The 17,685-nt window shown below is 39.4% G+C and overlaps 1 protein-coding gene across 2 annotated transcripts in view; it reads left to right on the plus strand.

Annotated features, from left to right (window-relative positions):
* tnmd (tenomodulin) overlaps positions 1-17,685 on the plus strand; it is a 55,095-nt gene that overhangs the window by 22,181 nt on the left and 15,229 nt on the right. For both annotated transcript variants that reach the window (XM_085789388.1, XM_085789389.1), the window contains exon 3: positions 9,536-9,676. In XM_085789388.1, the coding sequence (XP_085645514.1) occupies positions 9,536-9,676 (141 nt within the window). The remainder of the gene's footprint in view (positions 1-9,535; positions 9,677-17,685) is intronic.

Raw genomic sequence — 17,685 nt, forward strand, 5'->3', positions numbered from 1 at the left:
TAATTGTCATTATTCTGGGGAAAGATTAATTATTCTGGCAGAGACTGTGTTTGCTTCTATTTGTAAAAGGTTACACCTCTGCAGTGGCAATTTCCAAAGTGTCTAACAGAGATGTTCCATTTTTACTCCTGAGAAAATGAGAAACTCTAATAAAAACAACATTGCCAGCCAGAGCGCAACCAGAGTACTTGGGAGACATTAGTAGTTCTCATGTGACTGCCCATGTGAAGAGACTTGAGCTCTGCAAAATAAGTCTGCTGGAGGACAAGGAGCCAACAGCAGAGACAAGGGACAGAGAGGGGAAGGGAGGGGGAGAGAGGGAGCTTCCCCTGCATTACTGGCAGGAAAGCTGTAGCTGTGTTGATCAACTGGCTCTGCTTTTCCATGCCCAGCTGTTCTGAGTTTAAGCTCTTCAATTAAAAAAGGAACTCCTAAGATTTCATTTATACCTGGGAGACAAAACTCATTACTGAGGTATTTTTCTCTTTTTTTTTGGTTCTGCAATTCATTTACAAGACACTTGACACTTGTGCTAGAGGAAGAAATCACAGCAAAATCTCTCTAAGTAATAACGCTATAATAGATATACTTAAAAGACGTACATGCTGCGCCATGAGTCACAGATAAAAGCTGTATAAAAGACAGCAAAACAAACCCCTTAAATGTGGGGAGTCATCACTAATTGCGCATTACAATATACAAACAACAATGTTACTGCTGGCACATTACAATAGAGAAGAGCTGGAGACATGAACTTCTGAGTGACTCAACATCCTGACAGCATGACTACAGTATCTGCGGTTTCATTGTCAGTACATCTCCATATATTGAGACTCTTACTGTAAAGAAATGTCAGCATCTTCCAATCAAATGTTGTTATGTGGTCCATTGACTGGCAATTTAAAGCAGCTCTCAAACAGGAATCCCCCACTGTTAACCAGTCAGAGGGATGAAATGTGATTTAGATGCAAACAAATGGGTCAGTCCAACCAACATTTTAAATTACAGCCCTGTGGTTTCTATCATATCAATTATGGCCAATTGGTCGTAAAAAGAACCAATTTATGTGGGATATGTGAATGTCTTTATCACCACACGAGTGATATTCCTACAACTCAATTATGAGTTTAACAATGTGACAGGAAGCCAGCATGAATAACACCTGAAACTGAAGAAGCCACCATTCATTTTACAATCTACACCTGTGATTTTTCCTAATGTAACACTTAAAAAACATCTTCAGAAGACAGACTGTCCTTAAACCTACAACCTACTATTAAGCAGGAAATGATTGTAAACATACACGTCAGAAATCCTCAATCCATCACCCAAACTTATAATATCACAATATCTTTTATGCAAAACAAAAACACAAGCAACGTCATGTCTCTCTTAGCAGATAAATGGTGGTTTTCATCAGTTGTTCAAATACAGCCATATATGCCTTCTTTTCTTAACTCTAACAATAGACTTCAAGTTTTTAAAGCGCTCACTAGAGGAGTTCAATGAAGGCTCAACCTTGACAACCCTGTCTCACAAATTACTTTCATAAAGAACTATACAGTATGATGATTTGAACATTACTGCTGCCGTAAGTGCGTTCAGCCACAGGACTTTAGGGGCTCGTGATTCTTCCTTTGCCATGCAATACTCAGGCTGATGTCACTGATACTTTGTGCAAAAGCTCCAATAAGTCACAGAAGGGAAATAGTAGGTAGGATAGAACCATTTCAAGTAAGAGAATAATCAGAGTACTCTTTCTTATTCTTTAATAATTAATAAAAATAGAGTTGAATTTGTGAAAGTGGTAGCCCTACAGCCTCTTTTCATTTTCATCAGTTACCTCATGACCACATTTATTTATTTATTTGGCTAGCATATATTTTTATATATAGGGCTTTCCATGGTTTTAAGAATGAGGAGAAGTCCCATTGTTTGAACATTAACACACTAACTGAAGCCTGGACAGATGTGAATTACAATGATCAATGTGGCCAATAGCGTCTGTGCCTGAATAATGCCAGTCTCTGCCAAAGGACTCAGTCATTGAAGTCTGTCCAGCCCCCCAGCAGCAACTCTCTTCTCCTTTTCTTCAAGACCACTGCTGCACAAGCTCATTATACTGTGTCCTGTGATTACATCTCAGGTGTTTGACAATGTTGCCGTGGCGCCTCACAGTCTTCCATCACACATCACAAACTTCTAAGAAGTCCGTTCTCCGAAGAAATTCCACAAACGATTTTGTTTGCGTTCTTATAAATATGACAGGCAGTAAATTCCTATCATTCAGGCATTATTTAGACTATATCTCAGTGATAGATTTATTACTTTCTACTCTGTCCCTGCTGATGATAATCGAGTTAAAGTATTATTTTTTTTAAACATAAGGATCAATCCTAGAACAGTAACATTTGGAATCAGAAGTATCGGTATTTCAGTATTGACTGTGATGGATATATCTGTGATACTTCAATGATATACAATCTGCATATCACTGCTGTAGGGCTATACAATAGCACAGAATAGATATTACTAGTGATTATGTCACAATTATAGATTTTCTCTGTACGATTATTGGCAGAGAAATAATCACGGTGTTACGATTATCACGATTATTATGCATTAATTATCTCTCTCTCTCTCTGAACTGTCCTGTCCATTAAAGGCGAAAAAGCCCCCAAAAATATACTTAAAATATTTAGATATCTATTAATATAGGACCAATTATTAAATATTCAAGTCATTAATTGTCATCTACTGTATACCAAATGTTTAACATTATTTTTTATTACAAATGACACACTAAAATTTAAATTCCCACCAATTCAATATTACGTTAGGTGAATGGACCGGTATCTGTGGCTGTGCATTGACCTTTACTTTGGTGCTGATCTGCCGATATGGTTCCAACATAATCTTTTTTGGAAAGTGACGGTATTTATGAATCTTTACGATTGATTAATTAATCGTGACGTTTAATACCGCGATTAATTGTGAAAACAAGTAATCGTGACATTATCATTAGCTGTTCTGTTGCTCTCTACCCATAATGCATGCTCGCTGATACTGTATATCTGACATAAGCTCTATCATATGAACATGCCATAACACACAGCTTGTTTTTGACACGTCTGTGAGGACTTTAAAAGGACTAGCACCCAAAGGACACCGTGTACTGGTGTGACTGTCTACGCCACTGCCCACCTCGATCTATCGAGGTGGGCACACAGATCACACAGATCCCTATGGCTCCCGGGAGGCCCGTTGCACCGCGCAGCCCTCACGCCACCTTTCCATCCCCACCACCGCCTCCCACCCTGCCCGCCTGCCCCCCACCACCACCACCACCGCCACCACCACCTCCACTGCCATCACCACCCCGCCGTGAGTGACAGGCATCCAGTTCCGCCTGGCTGGAGCCTCCATCTTCTCACCCTCAAGGACAACTAAGAGGACATATTGTCATCAACTCATCTCTCTCATTCCCACGGCCACCTCCCCCATAGATGCACATTTGCACACATTCTTTCTCTCCGCACGAGAATACACACACACACACACACACAGCCAACTGCGACCCACTCACCTGTAACAACATCTATGTGACCTTTGCTTAATGTCCTCGGGTGCCACGCCAGAACCTACACACAAACAACCTGCAGCCTTAGCTGTGCCTGCCGCTTCTCATTCACACCGGGAGTCTGTGTTTGAAACCATCTAGGTGGAGGTTGTTAAGAACCACTTCAGACAGAAACCTTGAACAGAGGAAATAAACAAGGCATTGTCTGTGAAGGCTTCCGCACAGATCGCCTCACTCCTGAGCTTGAATGTTTTTCTAGCTGTGGAGATCTGAATTCTTTATCTAACACTGTACAACAGTCTGAGGCTTCTTATGATGTGAGAAAAGACCAACTGTTCCAGAGGGATATATTGGACATAGTGGAAGGCAGTTTTTCAAATAAATAACAAGGTCTGGTTCGCAGTAGTGTTTCTTTGGCAATCAATGTGCATTTCACGGCGCTAGGTTACATAACCTTTAAGTGTTCAAATAAACTGTTAAAAATAACAATAAGCTAACATCCAGAAGATGTCATTATATTTTTGTTAATGTTTTGCTTTCTTAAAAACAAACTGCTTTTATTCCTGGGGGTTGTTTTGGCACCTCAACGCTGTTACAAGTTGTTAAGATAGTGAGACAACAGGGAGTCAGTGCTGAACTTCAGATTACAGACCACTGCTTACAGCCGCAGTAGGAAACTTCACATGTTGACAAGAAACTCTTGTGAATTTCGAAAAATGTCAAATCCCAAAAATCATGAAATGTGATTTCAGAGCTGTGCAGGTTTTCAAAGAATGGCCAGGTGCCCAAACAAAGACAGCTTCTTCTGAAATAGTGGTTATTGGAGAAGAGGCAAAGAGAGGACGTTATAGGGATAACGTTTTTAAATGAAACTGTTCCAGAAAAACAATGTAATGTTACAGTAAATTCTAAGTACATGTTTTTACTCAAATAAGCAAAGTAATCACTATTTTTTACATTGGCCATGGAAAAATGTATGTTTTATAAATGTGTGTAAATATTAGGAGCTCACCTGAGTCTGTAGTTCCCCTCTGTGGAGTTTTTTAGCATATTTAAGCTCATTATTTTTGGTTTTATGAACAAAGCAAAAAAAAAAAAAAGCAAAGAGCTCTGCTGAACCCACAGTACTCGACTTGTTCATCACCAAATAGCAAACAAGCAAGGTTAAGCACTAGCTGCTTTAAGCTATTAAGAACCAACCACACATTTCCCTCAAGAGTTTCCACCAATGACAAATTGAAAAAGGAGGATAAATATTGGACTTGCATTCATGAGATGGTCAGAAATACACTACAATGCCTAATGGTGCAATGAACAATGTACTCTTATAGGCATTGTGAAATCCCTTAGAAAGAAAAGACTCCACACAACAGTCATTGTGTATCACCATCAGAAGATGACTTCAAAGCCACAACAAAGGCGTTGGATCTCAACAGTCCAGAGGAGCTGGTAAACAAAGTGTGGTGTGACGTTCAACTACAGACGGGCAAAGGGGAAATGAGGGTGATCAGCAAGCTCAAGCTCACTTCATTCCCCATCAAGAGACAAAATAGACATAAGCATGCAACACTGGTCTTCAACCAGCATACAAAGAATCACAATGACCCACAGGAGAAGAAAAAAGAAAACATAAGGGGATTCATGTATGAAAAGCCTGTCGATCCTAACTCTTTCTTGAAAGCTCAAGCCTTCAATCACCAAAGGAGTCAAGGATAACTGCCAAGTAGACTGCATTTTCTTTTGTCGAAGATTACGATACCATAAAAACTCCATAGAATTGCATGGATGGTAGCCTAAAGGTAAATTTGTCATTTGCTTTGCACTTACATTTAAGAGTTGATGGCCACCAACCATTGCAATTAAGTTGCCCAAAATATGTAAGCGAGCAGGAATGTAGAAGGAAGACTGACCTTATTATGCCTCTGTTGCGCCACAATTCAGAAAATATCTGATTTCAGTCTTTAGATCACAGCCACAAGGACAAAACCTCTCTCCAGGGTCACTGGCAACTGGAACTCTGTGGAAAGAGCAACACCTACAATAAATGCAGCATAATACATAAAATAATTTCTTAAATCAACACCTCGCTCCAGTCTATGACACACGGTCATCATAATTATAGTTACTTAAGATTATTTTGAAACTATTACTTAATAAATAAAAAGTGTCTACTGCAGCTGTGATGTCACAGTGGTATAATTGTTTAAAGTTTCAAACGTATTAAAAGTCCTTATAACCGAGGTGGTCACACAGTAGCCTTTCAGAGCCCTTGAAAGTGTGTGTAACATAAATTGGAGCCTCTCTTATGCGCTGGCCTTTTATCTGCTGGTTCGGTGTCATAGGGGAAGCCCATTAACTTTCACAGCTTTAACTTTTTTTGTAGCCAGGGGAAAGTTCCCCTTAATCAATATTAAGAAAAAGAACAAAGATGAGTACATTACAAAACAAGTGCTTAAATCTCACCTCATCTATACCTTTAAACAAATGCAGGACGAAACATAATGAGAATCAGCACAAAAAGAAATTACAGCGATTGCTGCCGCTACAATGGGCCAAAATACTGTGTTGTGTTCCAAAACCCTCCCCCTCCTGCAGCATAAACCACACTGCAAGTTTCCCCAATGTACTGACGCATCTATAAGTATCAAAAGGGGCCATACAGAGGCTATTCATTTCTATTTTCAGAATGCCAATTATGTTGCACAGCAGCAGCTTTGGATATTGAACCAGTTGAAGTCAAACTGTTGTAATACATTATTATCTATTTCAACCTGGTGTGGTGGGGAGATTCTCACTGCTGGATTTTCATCAAAAGTGATAGCCTGCTGAAAATGTAATTCACTATTTTAGTATAAATCAATAAGCCTCCAGAATCTATTCCCCCATTCCACCTTTATGTTAATATAAAAGATATGCCCAAATAGAACTTTAATTCACCACACAGACTTTCAGACTGTTTAATAGCCCCAATTTTATCCATAACTGCTCAATTGACACTTAAATTTCAAGCCCATCTTAATTTGGCTTCTCCTGACAATTTTAAGTTCTACTTCTCTTTGGAGCCATGGCCACTGTGACCCATGTTAATGGAGATTTATAGGCTAGTGCCATTCTAACAGTGATCTTCTATTAAGAATTATATCCCATTTGATCATTATCACTCTGTTCTCCCACCACAGAAAGAAAAGTCATTGCTACATGTGATGCAGTGTATTTTAATGTTCCAGATCCTGTATATAAAGATAGCAGACACAACACATGGTAAATGCTTAACATGTTGTAAAAGAGTTTAAAGCAAACGCTAATTTTGTGTTAGAGCATTAGAGGACATTCAGATGTTTCTGATGAGGGATATAAATCCTGATGGACTCCCATCTGAGTGTATTCATTAATCATGCGTCTCATTGGCGAGGCTCTGATTTGGCACTGAGACAGATGAAGATGAACTCAGCAATATATTTCTCATCATAACACAACCCTCACATAAATATTAATAGCATATTTTCAGCTGGTGGGCATGAATCGTTTTTCAGACAGGGAATTTTAAGAGCTATCCATGCGTGTCCAAGAACAGTACATGAGCAAGCAGTTGTGATAAACAACACCGCTTTAAGGCAATAGTGAAGAAAAGGCTTTACCCATACTGGAGACTCAAAAGGTCTTTATTTTATTTACCTCTTCTGGCAAAATTCTATCAATACATTTTCGTATTTAAACTTATCGCTTCTCAACACATTATCATAAGTGGTCGTCACTAGTGATGTTTGTTTATGAGCCCAGCATTTTAAAAAGCTAAGTCATCTTGGAATTAACTGGTATTAGCAGCTATGCTATAAGGAATTAAAGACCCCTTCCCATAAAAATTAACATGTTCAAATTATGTTATTTATATAATAATAGGCAAGCAAAATAAATATTCAATGTCATGGCTGCATGTGTCCACCCCAGAGCTGCTTAAGACCAAAGACAGCCTCATACTTAGGATCCAGACAGCCAGAGATTCATTTACATACATATCTACAGAACAAAATCACTAATCTAGCACTGTGGCAGTTGTTTCCAGTTTTGAGCTAAGAAACTGCATGAACTAATAAAATAAACTAACTATGCACAAACATGTCTGGTCGTCACTGATTTTGTTTAAGTCCTCCTCATCCGAGTCTGGATTTGACTAGGGAAGTGGTGGGCGGGACATAAAGCCTGATCCAGATTTTTCAATGAGTAGAGCTGTCACAATCATGAAATCTTAGTTGACAAGCAATTGCCATACAAAAATTGTGATTAACGATTGCAAAAAACGCATTTCTGTTTTCCTTTAGGCTTTGCATCAAAATCCACAATGCTAATGTCAACAGATGCACTTTGAAATGTGGTGGTCGAATATTAGAAATTAAGCTCATCAAGAAAAACAGTTTGTGGTGTGGCACTCCTCTCATGCACCATTAAACCATAACAGAAGGGGAGGGGGGCAACGTGATGGATCAACTAAAGAGCACAAGTCAAATTTCAAACGGTGCAAAACGACGAGGAAATAGTGACGAAAATATGACATATCTGTATCTTTTATCCAGCTGTTTTTATACAGATAAATGGAAACGATCTTAACGATTATGCAAACAATTCTTTTCACTTTGTGTGTAGAAAACAAAAATATTAATCAGAGTGTTCTCACACAGGTCTGATTAGGATCCTTCAAAGAAAATACCCAACTTTTACAGCCAATAATTTAAACAATGGGTCTGATTTGAAAAAGGTTGCTCTTAGTGATGCACCTGGAGAGAATTATCATCCAGCTCTGCAGTCTCCCTCAGCTCTAGCAGGGGATCTCGGTTTAGATTTTACAATCTACAATTTCTCTTGAATTTGCTCTCACCAGGTGCAGCGGGAGGCTACAGTGTATTCAGTGGAAAAGAAAATCTACTGTACACCACCTGCTCGGCATTAAATGGCAGACAAAGTTAGCAACTTGCAGATGAACATAGTAGAGCATTGAAAGAACCAGATATTTCCCTCAGGCAGCTCCAGAGGGACAGTGAATATTGGACTTAAATTCATTTGGTGGCCAGAAGCATGATTCCCAGTGCTGGTGTATCTCTTGTCTGCTCAGGGTGTATTAATAAACAACTGACTGCTACCATGTTCTCCATACAAAAACAACTTGTACTGCCTGCAAGTAGCCAAAAAACCTTAATGAATGCAGGTTTAACATTTTATAAATTTTCATAAGAAGTACAAAGCAGACATATTAAACTCCTGAGCACAATTTTTGTTTCCTATCTCATGCAAGCCTATTCAGATTGAATTTCCATTCTGTTACGCTGCATTTTTCATTCTGACATTGTGTCAGCTGTTTGCTGTTTATTTTGTGTTTTCAGAGGCAAGTGGCACATCAGTCCAATCATCATCATTTTCAGTAAAGCTGTGGCAAAGTTTGCCAGAAACGATTAACTTGACTTACCATGACTAAAAAAATGGCGGTTGCTGATGTAGGGATTGTTATTTCATTAGTTTATTTCCACCAACCTGTACAGCTGTGTCATTATCATTTACACTTGTAATTTTTGTGACATTTTTCTGTCACTGTTTCACGGATGTAGCTTTCTTTTTTTTTTTTTTAAACTCTGTCACAGGAAGATGATGTCTGGAGTCTTAATCCAGCACACAAACAATTGTTTTTCCAACCAGGGGAACAGCTGTCAATGAGAACAACGACCGACTTGTTTGAATAGCTGAAACAATCTGAAATGTGGGCAGCGATTCACAGGGGTAATCTTTTGTTCAGCTCAGAGCTCTTAGATGTTGAAGTTTGAGAAATTTATAAATTGGTCTGAGTGTTTTGTTTCTACAGATAATTACATTTCTATGGAGCAGAATAACAACATGGCCAACAATAGATGAAGGCGTGTGACATGCCGCATTAGTAATGCTACCAAATGGTTGTTTGTGTCATTGCAGGTGTATGACCACCCATACAAAGCTGTGTTGGATGGCGAAGAGACAGAAGGGATGTTGGAGATTGACCCAGGTCAGCGCATTGAGATCTTCAGAATGGGAAACGGGAGTGAGGAGGTACTTGAGGTGCACGACTTCAAAAATGTAAGTATAACTACAAGGTGTGAGCTATTCTTCTTCTGCTGAAAAACTGGGGCTGTAATTGTGCCTCGACTTTATTTTGAAAAGGATGAGGATGTTCACATCGTGCCCTTTTCAAAGAAGCTGATGACCTAGGTGATACATGAGATGATGTATAAATAGCGCACCACTTTCCATGGACGTTTTGTGCGTCATGTCTACACATTTTAAGTTTTTTGCATTTCATTTAAAGCCACTCCATCCTGCATGTCATTTATTGTCATAAGGTGAGTGTTTTGGTTGGGTTTGGGGTTAGTCAGTAGAAGAAATGGCTTGCCGTGAAATGACATGCAAAAAGCAAAAAGAGCACAAGACATGAAATGACTAAAGAAATTGGTGTGTTATTCATACACCATTTGGTGAGAAAAGGCTGAGCTGACAACATCAATCCTTTGTTGAGATATTATATTCTTTTTCAGCAGCATTTTCCCCTCCCTTGTCACTCTTACTAAAAAATGGTGTGACAAACCTTTGACACATTTAAAAAACAAAATAAAGGAAATTATTTCAAGTAAAGAGTACACAGAGGTCAGGAATACACTTTTAAAGAATATCGTGCATGCACACACTACCAGTAATTGATGCAAAAGCGGCAACTATACTTTAGTGTGTTTTAAGTGCACACAGCACCACAGAGAGAGGGGCTGGTAAAAGACTGTTAATTCCATACAGAAACTTCCTCACAATACAGAGACAAACACCATTAAGAAGCCCATCTCTATTTGTTTCCTACACCTTTTTTCAACTGTAATTTTGTCTCCAGCAGAACTCATTAACTTACCTTTCATTCCTAAATCCTGCTCGAGTGTGCAGGAGGTTACACATGCTGCACCTCAGAGAAGGGTGCGTTCTGCCTGACTGGGTAATGAATGCTCTTACTCTCAAACCATTATTTACTGTGAAATGTTTGGTTGCAAGGCTGAACATTACAGGATACACTTCATCCCAAACAAAAACCTGCATTGAGTTGTTATTGTTTTTGCTACAATGGTCTTTGTGAATCTAAAATGGCTATATGATGGAAAACCAGCACAGCGCCGGGAAACCTTAACCTCTGCAATCACTCTATTTCTCTCTCTCTCTCTCTTTCCCTCAACAAGTCCAATATGTGTGCATGACTCCTTATCAGCTCACAGATCAGCCCACACACACATGCATAAACACATGCGCCTGTTGCTCTTTCCACTTCCTGTTAGTGAAGTACATCCCCTGATGAGATTTTCTTTGATTCAGTGTGCTGTCCCACTGAGGTAGACGACGAAACAAGCAAGTGAGCAGAGTAATTAAATACTTTGATGACAAAAAAAGAAAGCAGGGAAATTCACACTAAACTTACAACAGGGTTATATGAAGTGGTGGCCTCTGCTCTGATGTTAGAATTGATTTTGTTTAATGCAAAAATGGGAATATTGCATGTCATTAAAGGGACCAAAGCCACCTCAAAAACAATCTCCATCAAGCCTGAGGGGTGTGTGAGGAATGGAAAATGAGGGGATTATACCACCAGAACTGTGGACCACAGGCGAAATCCACTCACTATTGTTCCTGGCCAATTCCAGACTCATTTTAATGGGAGAGACAGGAATGAAATGGGGAAAGAGACATCCTGAGAGAGAAAAAACAGAATCATTTTTACATTAAAACAAAGACACATGGGAAAATTGGCCTTAACCTTGTTCTGAATTTTTGCTTCAGTAAAATTACAAACTGTGCGTGTGTTACCACACAAATTAATGCTTATTTTTAAGTGTTCAACCAAGGAGAGCTACAAAACTAGATAACAATTGGGGGTGAAGCAACCAAAACTATAGCAACTGATACGTTTTAGATAAGGATTTCCTATCAGTAAACCCTTTGCTAAAATGCTCATTTTTACTGTGACTTGGTACAAACAACATGGACAGTCTAGCATAAAAAAGAAAAACAATATGTCTTTAGAGAGTACGTAAACTCATCACCAGATGGTGTTGTATTTCCATCAGCTACATCGGTAGTAGAGTTATCTTTTTGAGACGTATCTTTTTTGTAGAACAACTAAGGGGTGCCTTACTTTACCATTTCATCCATAATGGCTTTAAACTAAGTGAATCACCATGGCTGTGCCACTACAGAGACAGAAACTGTGCTATTTGCATGCCAGTTTGTTATTTATTCATTTATTTTTATTGGTAATCTCCTATTCCAGTGTTTCACATTACAGCAGTATGCAATTTAGGGCAGCATCATTGCAGACCCACTGACCTACTGTGGGGTCAACTTGTCTGTATGTAAACCACTGAGGTATGTGCTGTCCTGAGTCCTTGTGAACATATCCAGACTGCACAGCTGTAAGCCTCTTGTTAATGGTTTGTGTAACCGTTATGACCACACTTCCCATTTAGTTTTGACCACACTCAGTCATTCTTTAGTGTGGCTGAACCGTCGGTTTTAAGTGAAATCATCTGAGCTTAATGTGCGGTCAAATCGTCCCTATGTCACCGCTGTGACATGATGTGTTAGTGGTGTGCACTAACCAGACAACTCTTGGTCATCCTCCTACTCAGTGGAGCTATGGGAGAAAACCAGTGGACCCAGAGCCAGAGCTTCTTGCTGTCAGCTTACCACTGCATTACCGTGCCAACTTGTGTAAACAGCAGTGAAAACAAAACAGGCCAACTGGACAAGCTACTAAACCCATGACTTCCCCCTGTTTCTGCCAGACTCTCATTACAGGTATTCCTGGCTATAGCTGATTCAGTCATGGTTAAGAGCATTATGCAGCAGTTCTCAGTCTTTAGCTACTTACCTTCAAATGGCATCTCACTTTTTGGATTGTGGGACCAAACGTCCATAAACAAGTAGCTGGAAGAATCTGCAGGTGAATGTAGTCAGTCTGTAATAAGCAAAAAATTGTGTACAATGTAATGTTTTTCCTTAATTTCTCACAATTTTCCAACTATATTAACCACATAGATTATCCAGAGTAGTAACCTCAACTTGACAAAACCTATTGGCATTTATCATATGACTTTTTGGACATTTTAAAGGTGTTAGCTCCAAGTTTAATTCCTCCCAGCCAGTACAGTAAGTGTCGCACTCACACTCGCCTGCTCTCCCTCCAACCTTCAATTGTAGGCTACTGGTTACGCCTATAGGGAGCGACTAGTAGCTAAAGCTAAGCCAATGCTAACCGCTAAATGCTAAATCTGTAAAATTAATACTTTTAATTGCACCCATCTAGACATTCTGTAGATGTAGGCTATTATTTTTGAAAAATTAATCGTTTTGATGAAAAAGTTGTAGCTATAACCTTTAAAATCTCACAATATCATTAGTCTTATACAAGTCTAAGTTGTGAGATCAAATGTCTTGTTATTTTCAGTCATATAACCCCTTCCTTTTATCTTTAGTTAAAGCAGAAGTAAGCGATCCGGTTGTTTTGGCTTCTTGTCAGCCGATGGAGTTAGCAGTCCCCGCCCTCGTCCCTACGTCACCATATGCACGCATCCCTTGGCTGCACACACAGAGAGGACCGCCCCTTTATGCCGTTCTCTCTCCTCATTGGATAAAGGTTGTAGGATACAAGGAAAGTTTTCTCCTCGGCTTACAGCAGAGCAGAGTGACTGACAGACCCGTGTTTCAGACCCAACACTCATGTAAGTGATTGCCGTCGGAAGATATAACTATTTAAGACTTATATTAACACAAACATTCCACTTACTTCTGCTTTAATAAACAAATTAAGACAAAAAACAGTGTGGCCTAACTTGACAATTTAGTCTTTAATTAGTCATCCGACAAAATATTGTGAACAGACCAAGCAGAGTATTGGATTCAAACTTCAGCATTTGGCTGTCAAGTAAGATTTCATCCATGATATTTTAGCCTGAAAGAAAATACCAACAGCAACAAGCCACAAAGTGACAGGTATGATCAAAAATGCAGCTTTGTAGACAGGGTGTCTGGTCTGATGTTATTAATTTAGGCAATAAATCCAGACATGAAAGAGGATAAAGCAAAGTCCAGAAGGATGCAACAACATTAGTAAATCCAGCTCTTGCAACGAGTCAGTCATTGCTATGATGTTTTGTTTGATAACACAAACCCTGAGTAGCCAGACATGAGAAAACCCATCATCACAGCTGAAAGCTCTGCACAACAGCCCAGCAACAAATCCCTCTGCTCAGCATTGTCAGTGCAGCATGATGGGCTCAAATCAGTGTCACAGCAGGAGTGAGTTAGCAGTGGATTAGCATGTTAAACAAAACTTAGCTAGCTCGGCTACTGGCTTTTCAGTGTGGCTAAAACCAGATCTCAAGAAATAATGTACTGTGTAATGAATTGCAATGTCCCCTTTCTTTCTTTCTTTTATTTTTATTTTTATTTTTTTAATCAAATATGGGCTAGTAACGTTAAACTCTTGGCTTGAGCAGGTGCTTCTTCTGTTTTAAAAAACCTTTTATTTACCAGGAAATCCCATTGCGACCAGAAAGGGAGACTGGCCAAGGTAGCAGCCATGTAAATTCAGCCCAATAAAACAAAAACTCAGATCCTCACACACTGTCCATACCAGAGAATCAATGGCACTCCTCCCTCATTTGTGTACCTGAGATTTGCTTGGTGACTGTTGTCAGGTGAGGTGTTTCCATGGTAGCAACAGAAATCCTCTCTGGCAGCTACAACCTTCCTCACGTTTCACCACCAGTTCCTCTTGGCTCCAGCAATCAACGTCCTTTCCGACCGGTCACGAGGCTGTCGTTGGCATGTCCCTTTTTCCGTCACCGTGTATTTTCTTTTCTTTTTCTTCCTATTCTTTTGAAGTTTGAGCAAATACGGTAAATATAGTATCTTTGTTTTGAGCACTTTCACTGTTAAGCTAGCTCCTGACGTCTCGGTGGTGCATTCACGGTGCTACTGCCAGTGTAGGTCAATTTACCAGGAAGGCGATTCAGGCGAACAGGAAGTAAAACATGCAGCATAGTCATCCGGATTTTGGATCATCAAGTAAATATACAACTTTCTCTGATCTTTTTAGTCAGTAAGATACAAAATTCCTTTTTCTGTCTATCCATTTCGGCTAGTTATCCTTGAGCAAATCTGTTAAAATCTGGAAGATAAAAAAAAAAAAAACTGTGCCAAGCTACCAAAAATAAGTTAACTTTTTAAAATGTTACAACCTAGCTCAGAGAGGAAGCCCGTACATAATCTGTGCTTATTAATAAATAAAGGAGGAATAGGATGGACTGTCAGGTTGTGTGCACGTCAGGTTGTTGACAAAAGACAAGGCCGGTGAGCAGTTTAGGGAAGAGCCTGAGAGATGCTTTAGAAAGTTTAGAGCCTCCCAGCTAAGCCTGCTCGGGGGTGCTGTATACCTGTCATGGTCACAGGTCCAGTCATCAATTCCCAAACAATGAGAAAGCCAGTCAAAACAAAGAGGCAAGAAAGGGCTAGCCTCAAGGCCATTACCAAAAAAAAATTAAATATCTTAGTAGACTGACATTTTCGGTTAAAACAGAAATTGTTTTTATTGCCCACACCCCAAGTCTTATACAACAAATCGTGCCATTTACTGCTAGCTGGTTGCAAAATATATCAAACACATTAGGCCTGCTTGTCCAATCTTGCTTTTACCATCTCAGAAATATCGCTAAAATACCCTACGATTCATTTTAAATTCTAGAAATGCTAAAATCAGTACATTCTTTCATATCCTCGATCTCACGCCTTGATTACTGTAACAGTCTTTTTTTGTGTATCAACGAAAAAGCCCTACAGAACTCAGCTATAGGCTTTTAACCGGTGCCAAGAAATACAAACACATTTAAACAAACATCCCTGTTTGTTCTATGATTGATTTAAAGATTGTATTGATTACTTTTAAAGGGACAACGAGGAGTTTCTATTTGGTTATTTAAAAGTCTCACGTTAATGTGGATGAATCTACACTACCCACACTTGTTAATGGGCCCATTTTCGATAAATATATCGTTTTGTCTCTATCGTTATTTTGTTATTATTAGTGGTGGCGGAAATGCTGGTCGAGCCGACCAGCGTTTCTTTACTTTCGGTTTCGTGGCGAGTCATGAGAATAACGTCGCTGAATCGCCGTTTATGGTCGGAACTACGACGGTATGTGATCGTCTTTGAACCTCTGACTTTAATTCTTGATAAATGAAAACATGAGTCCGTCTTGCGCCGGTCCAAGAATTTTACGGTGCGCGCGGAGGCTTATAAATGTAATGTGAAAACGCTTCGCTTTTCCAAAACTCTTCATTGTCCCTTTAAAGCTTCTCATGGTTGTATTGTCATTTTAATGTTTAATTTTTATCCCCTGTGATTTTATTTTCTTCATTCATCATTGGCTACTTGACATAATGTGCAGATGTCGCGTTTTTCGTTGTTGACACTGTAGGCCTATGTGAAGATGGCATTGCTATAAGACATTTGGAAGATGTTGGATTTTGGTGACTTAAAACACAACTTAAAACAACAAACTATCAACATCAGCTGTCATCAGTATTTCACATCAAAGTGAAGTTGGCATTGGTCGCTGGCTTTGACAGAACTTTACTGGAGCTATGTCTCAAACTCAACTAAATATCAACATCTAACCCCACTGTGTGCCTTCAGGGGCTCTTCTTTGACAGTCACTACAACCAAATGTTGCTTTGTAGGTTTATACTTTTTATATCCTATGTAGTCAGTGCTGTCTGTCTTCCAGATAGCCTTTAGCCATAAGGATGTGTTGGTCAAAGGGGAATTTGAAAAAAAATCTAACCTTTCTTTTTTTCTGTACAACACTCTACTGCATCCTATTTCAGAGTAAATAATACGGACACTACAAAAATCCCCTCTGGCGTTCAACCATCCTTAAATCTTTGGAGCTTTTTTTGAAATCCATGACTGCAGAAAAGCTACAGCTGATGTTGAGGATAGCCTACGGTAACCTAACATCCTGCTTGGATTTTGGGCTTTACCATGATCAACATTACTAACAGCAAATAAGTAGCCTATAGTGTTGAAAAACATAACATTTGAGTTTTTTAGTTTTGCAGATACAGTATAGGATACCTAATATTAAAGAGATAGTCATGTAGATAGTAGATAATATGTTAGATTTATTGCACTTAAATTGTTGTAATTATAATCCAGCGTTTTCCCACCTTTTCCAGGTAAATAGCTCTCACATAGACATTTAAGTCAACAATATTGGTATTGCAGATTTTAGATATTTCATGTGTAAAAAATGTCACTCAAAGTGAGCGACACCTGTGAGTCTCTGAAGTTCAGGCCGTCAACAGAAGCTACACTGCTACAGATGCAGCACACCTTACAGTCCACAATCATCTAACAAACACACCTTCCCTATTTGGCTGTCTATTTAAGATGCAAAAAAAAATTCCCATTCATCTTTGCCTTACTGCCCTTGCATTAGTATCGCTGGCTGCTCTTTCAGTCCTACAACCACCATCCCAGCATCCACCTGCAGGCTCTGGCTAGGTGGGAGTTGAAGATACCACCACCACCATATGGAGATATATCTGCAGGGAGAAAGTCCAGCTATGTTCTGCTGCTGTGATAAATGTGTCAAACGTGAGCTGTCGGACTGAGATACAAAAAAAATGAAGGTGATAGCATCAAGGCATCGACCAAACTAGTACATGCTCTCATCACTTCAGTTCTTTATTCACAGGAGCTGAATGATGCATGCGCCTTCATGTTCTTTATTCTCCTGAATAGATGCAGATGAGCATCTTCCACACAGTTACGCCAAGTGGATATTTGAACATGGTCTGTTAAAGTGACATCGCTTTTCCATTTCTCATCCCTGTGTTAATGTGTCTTTCTTCATTTTCTGGTTGACCAACCTCAGTAATCATTGTATCTCATCACAACATTGCCCTCTCCTCTTCTGCTACAGCTCACCAATACAGTAGACCCAAATTAAACCGAGACTCATCACAATCAAGCCCGGCATAAACATTATGCTTTTG

Source organism: Trachurus japonicus, chromosome 10 (assembly GCF_045865225.1).
Source record: "Trachurus japonicus isolate A0001 chromosome 10, Traja_1.0".
Taxonomy (NCBI): Eukaryota; Metazoa; Chordata; class Actinopteri; order Carangiformes; family Carangidae; genus Trachurus; species Trachurus japonicus.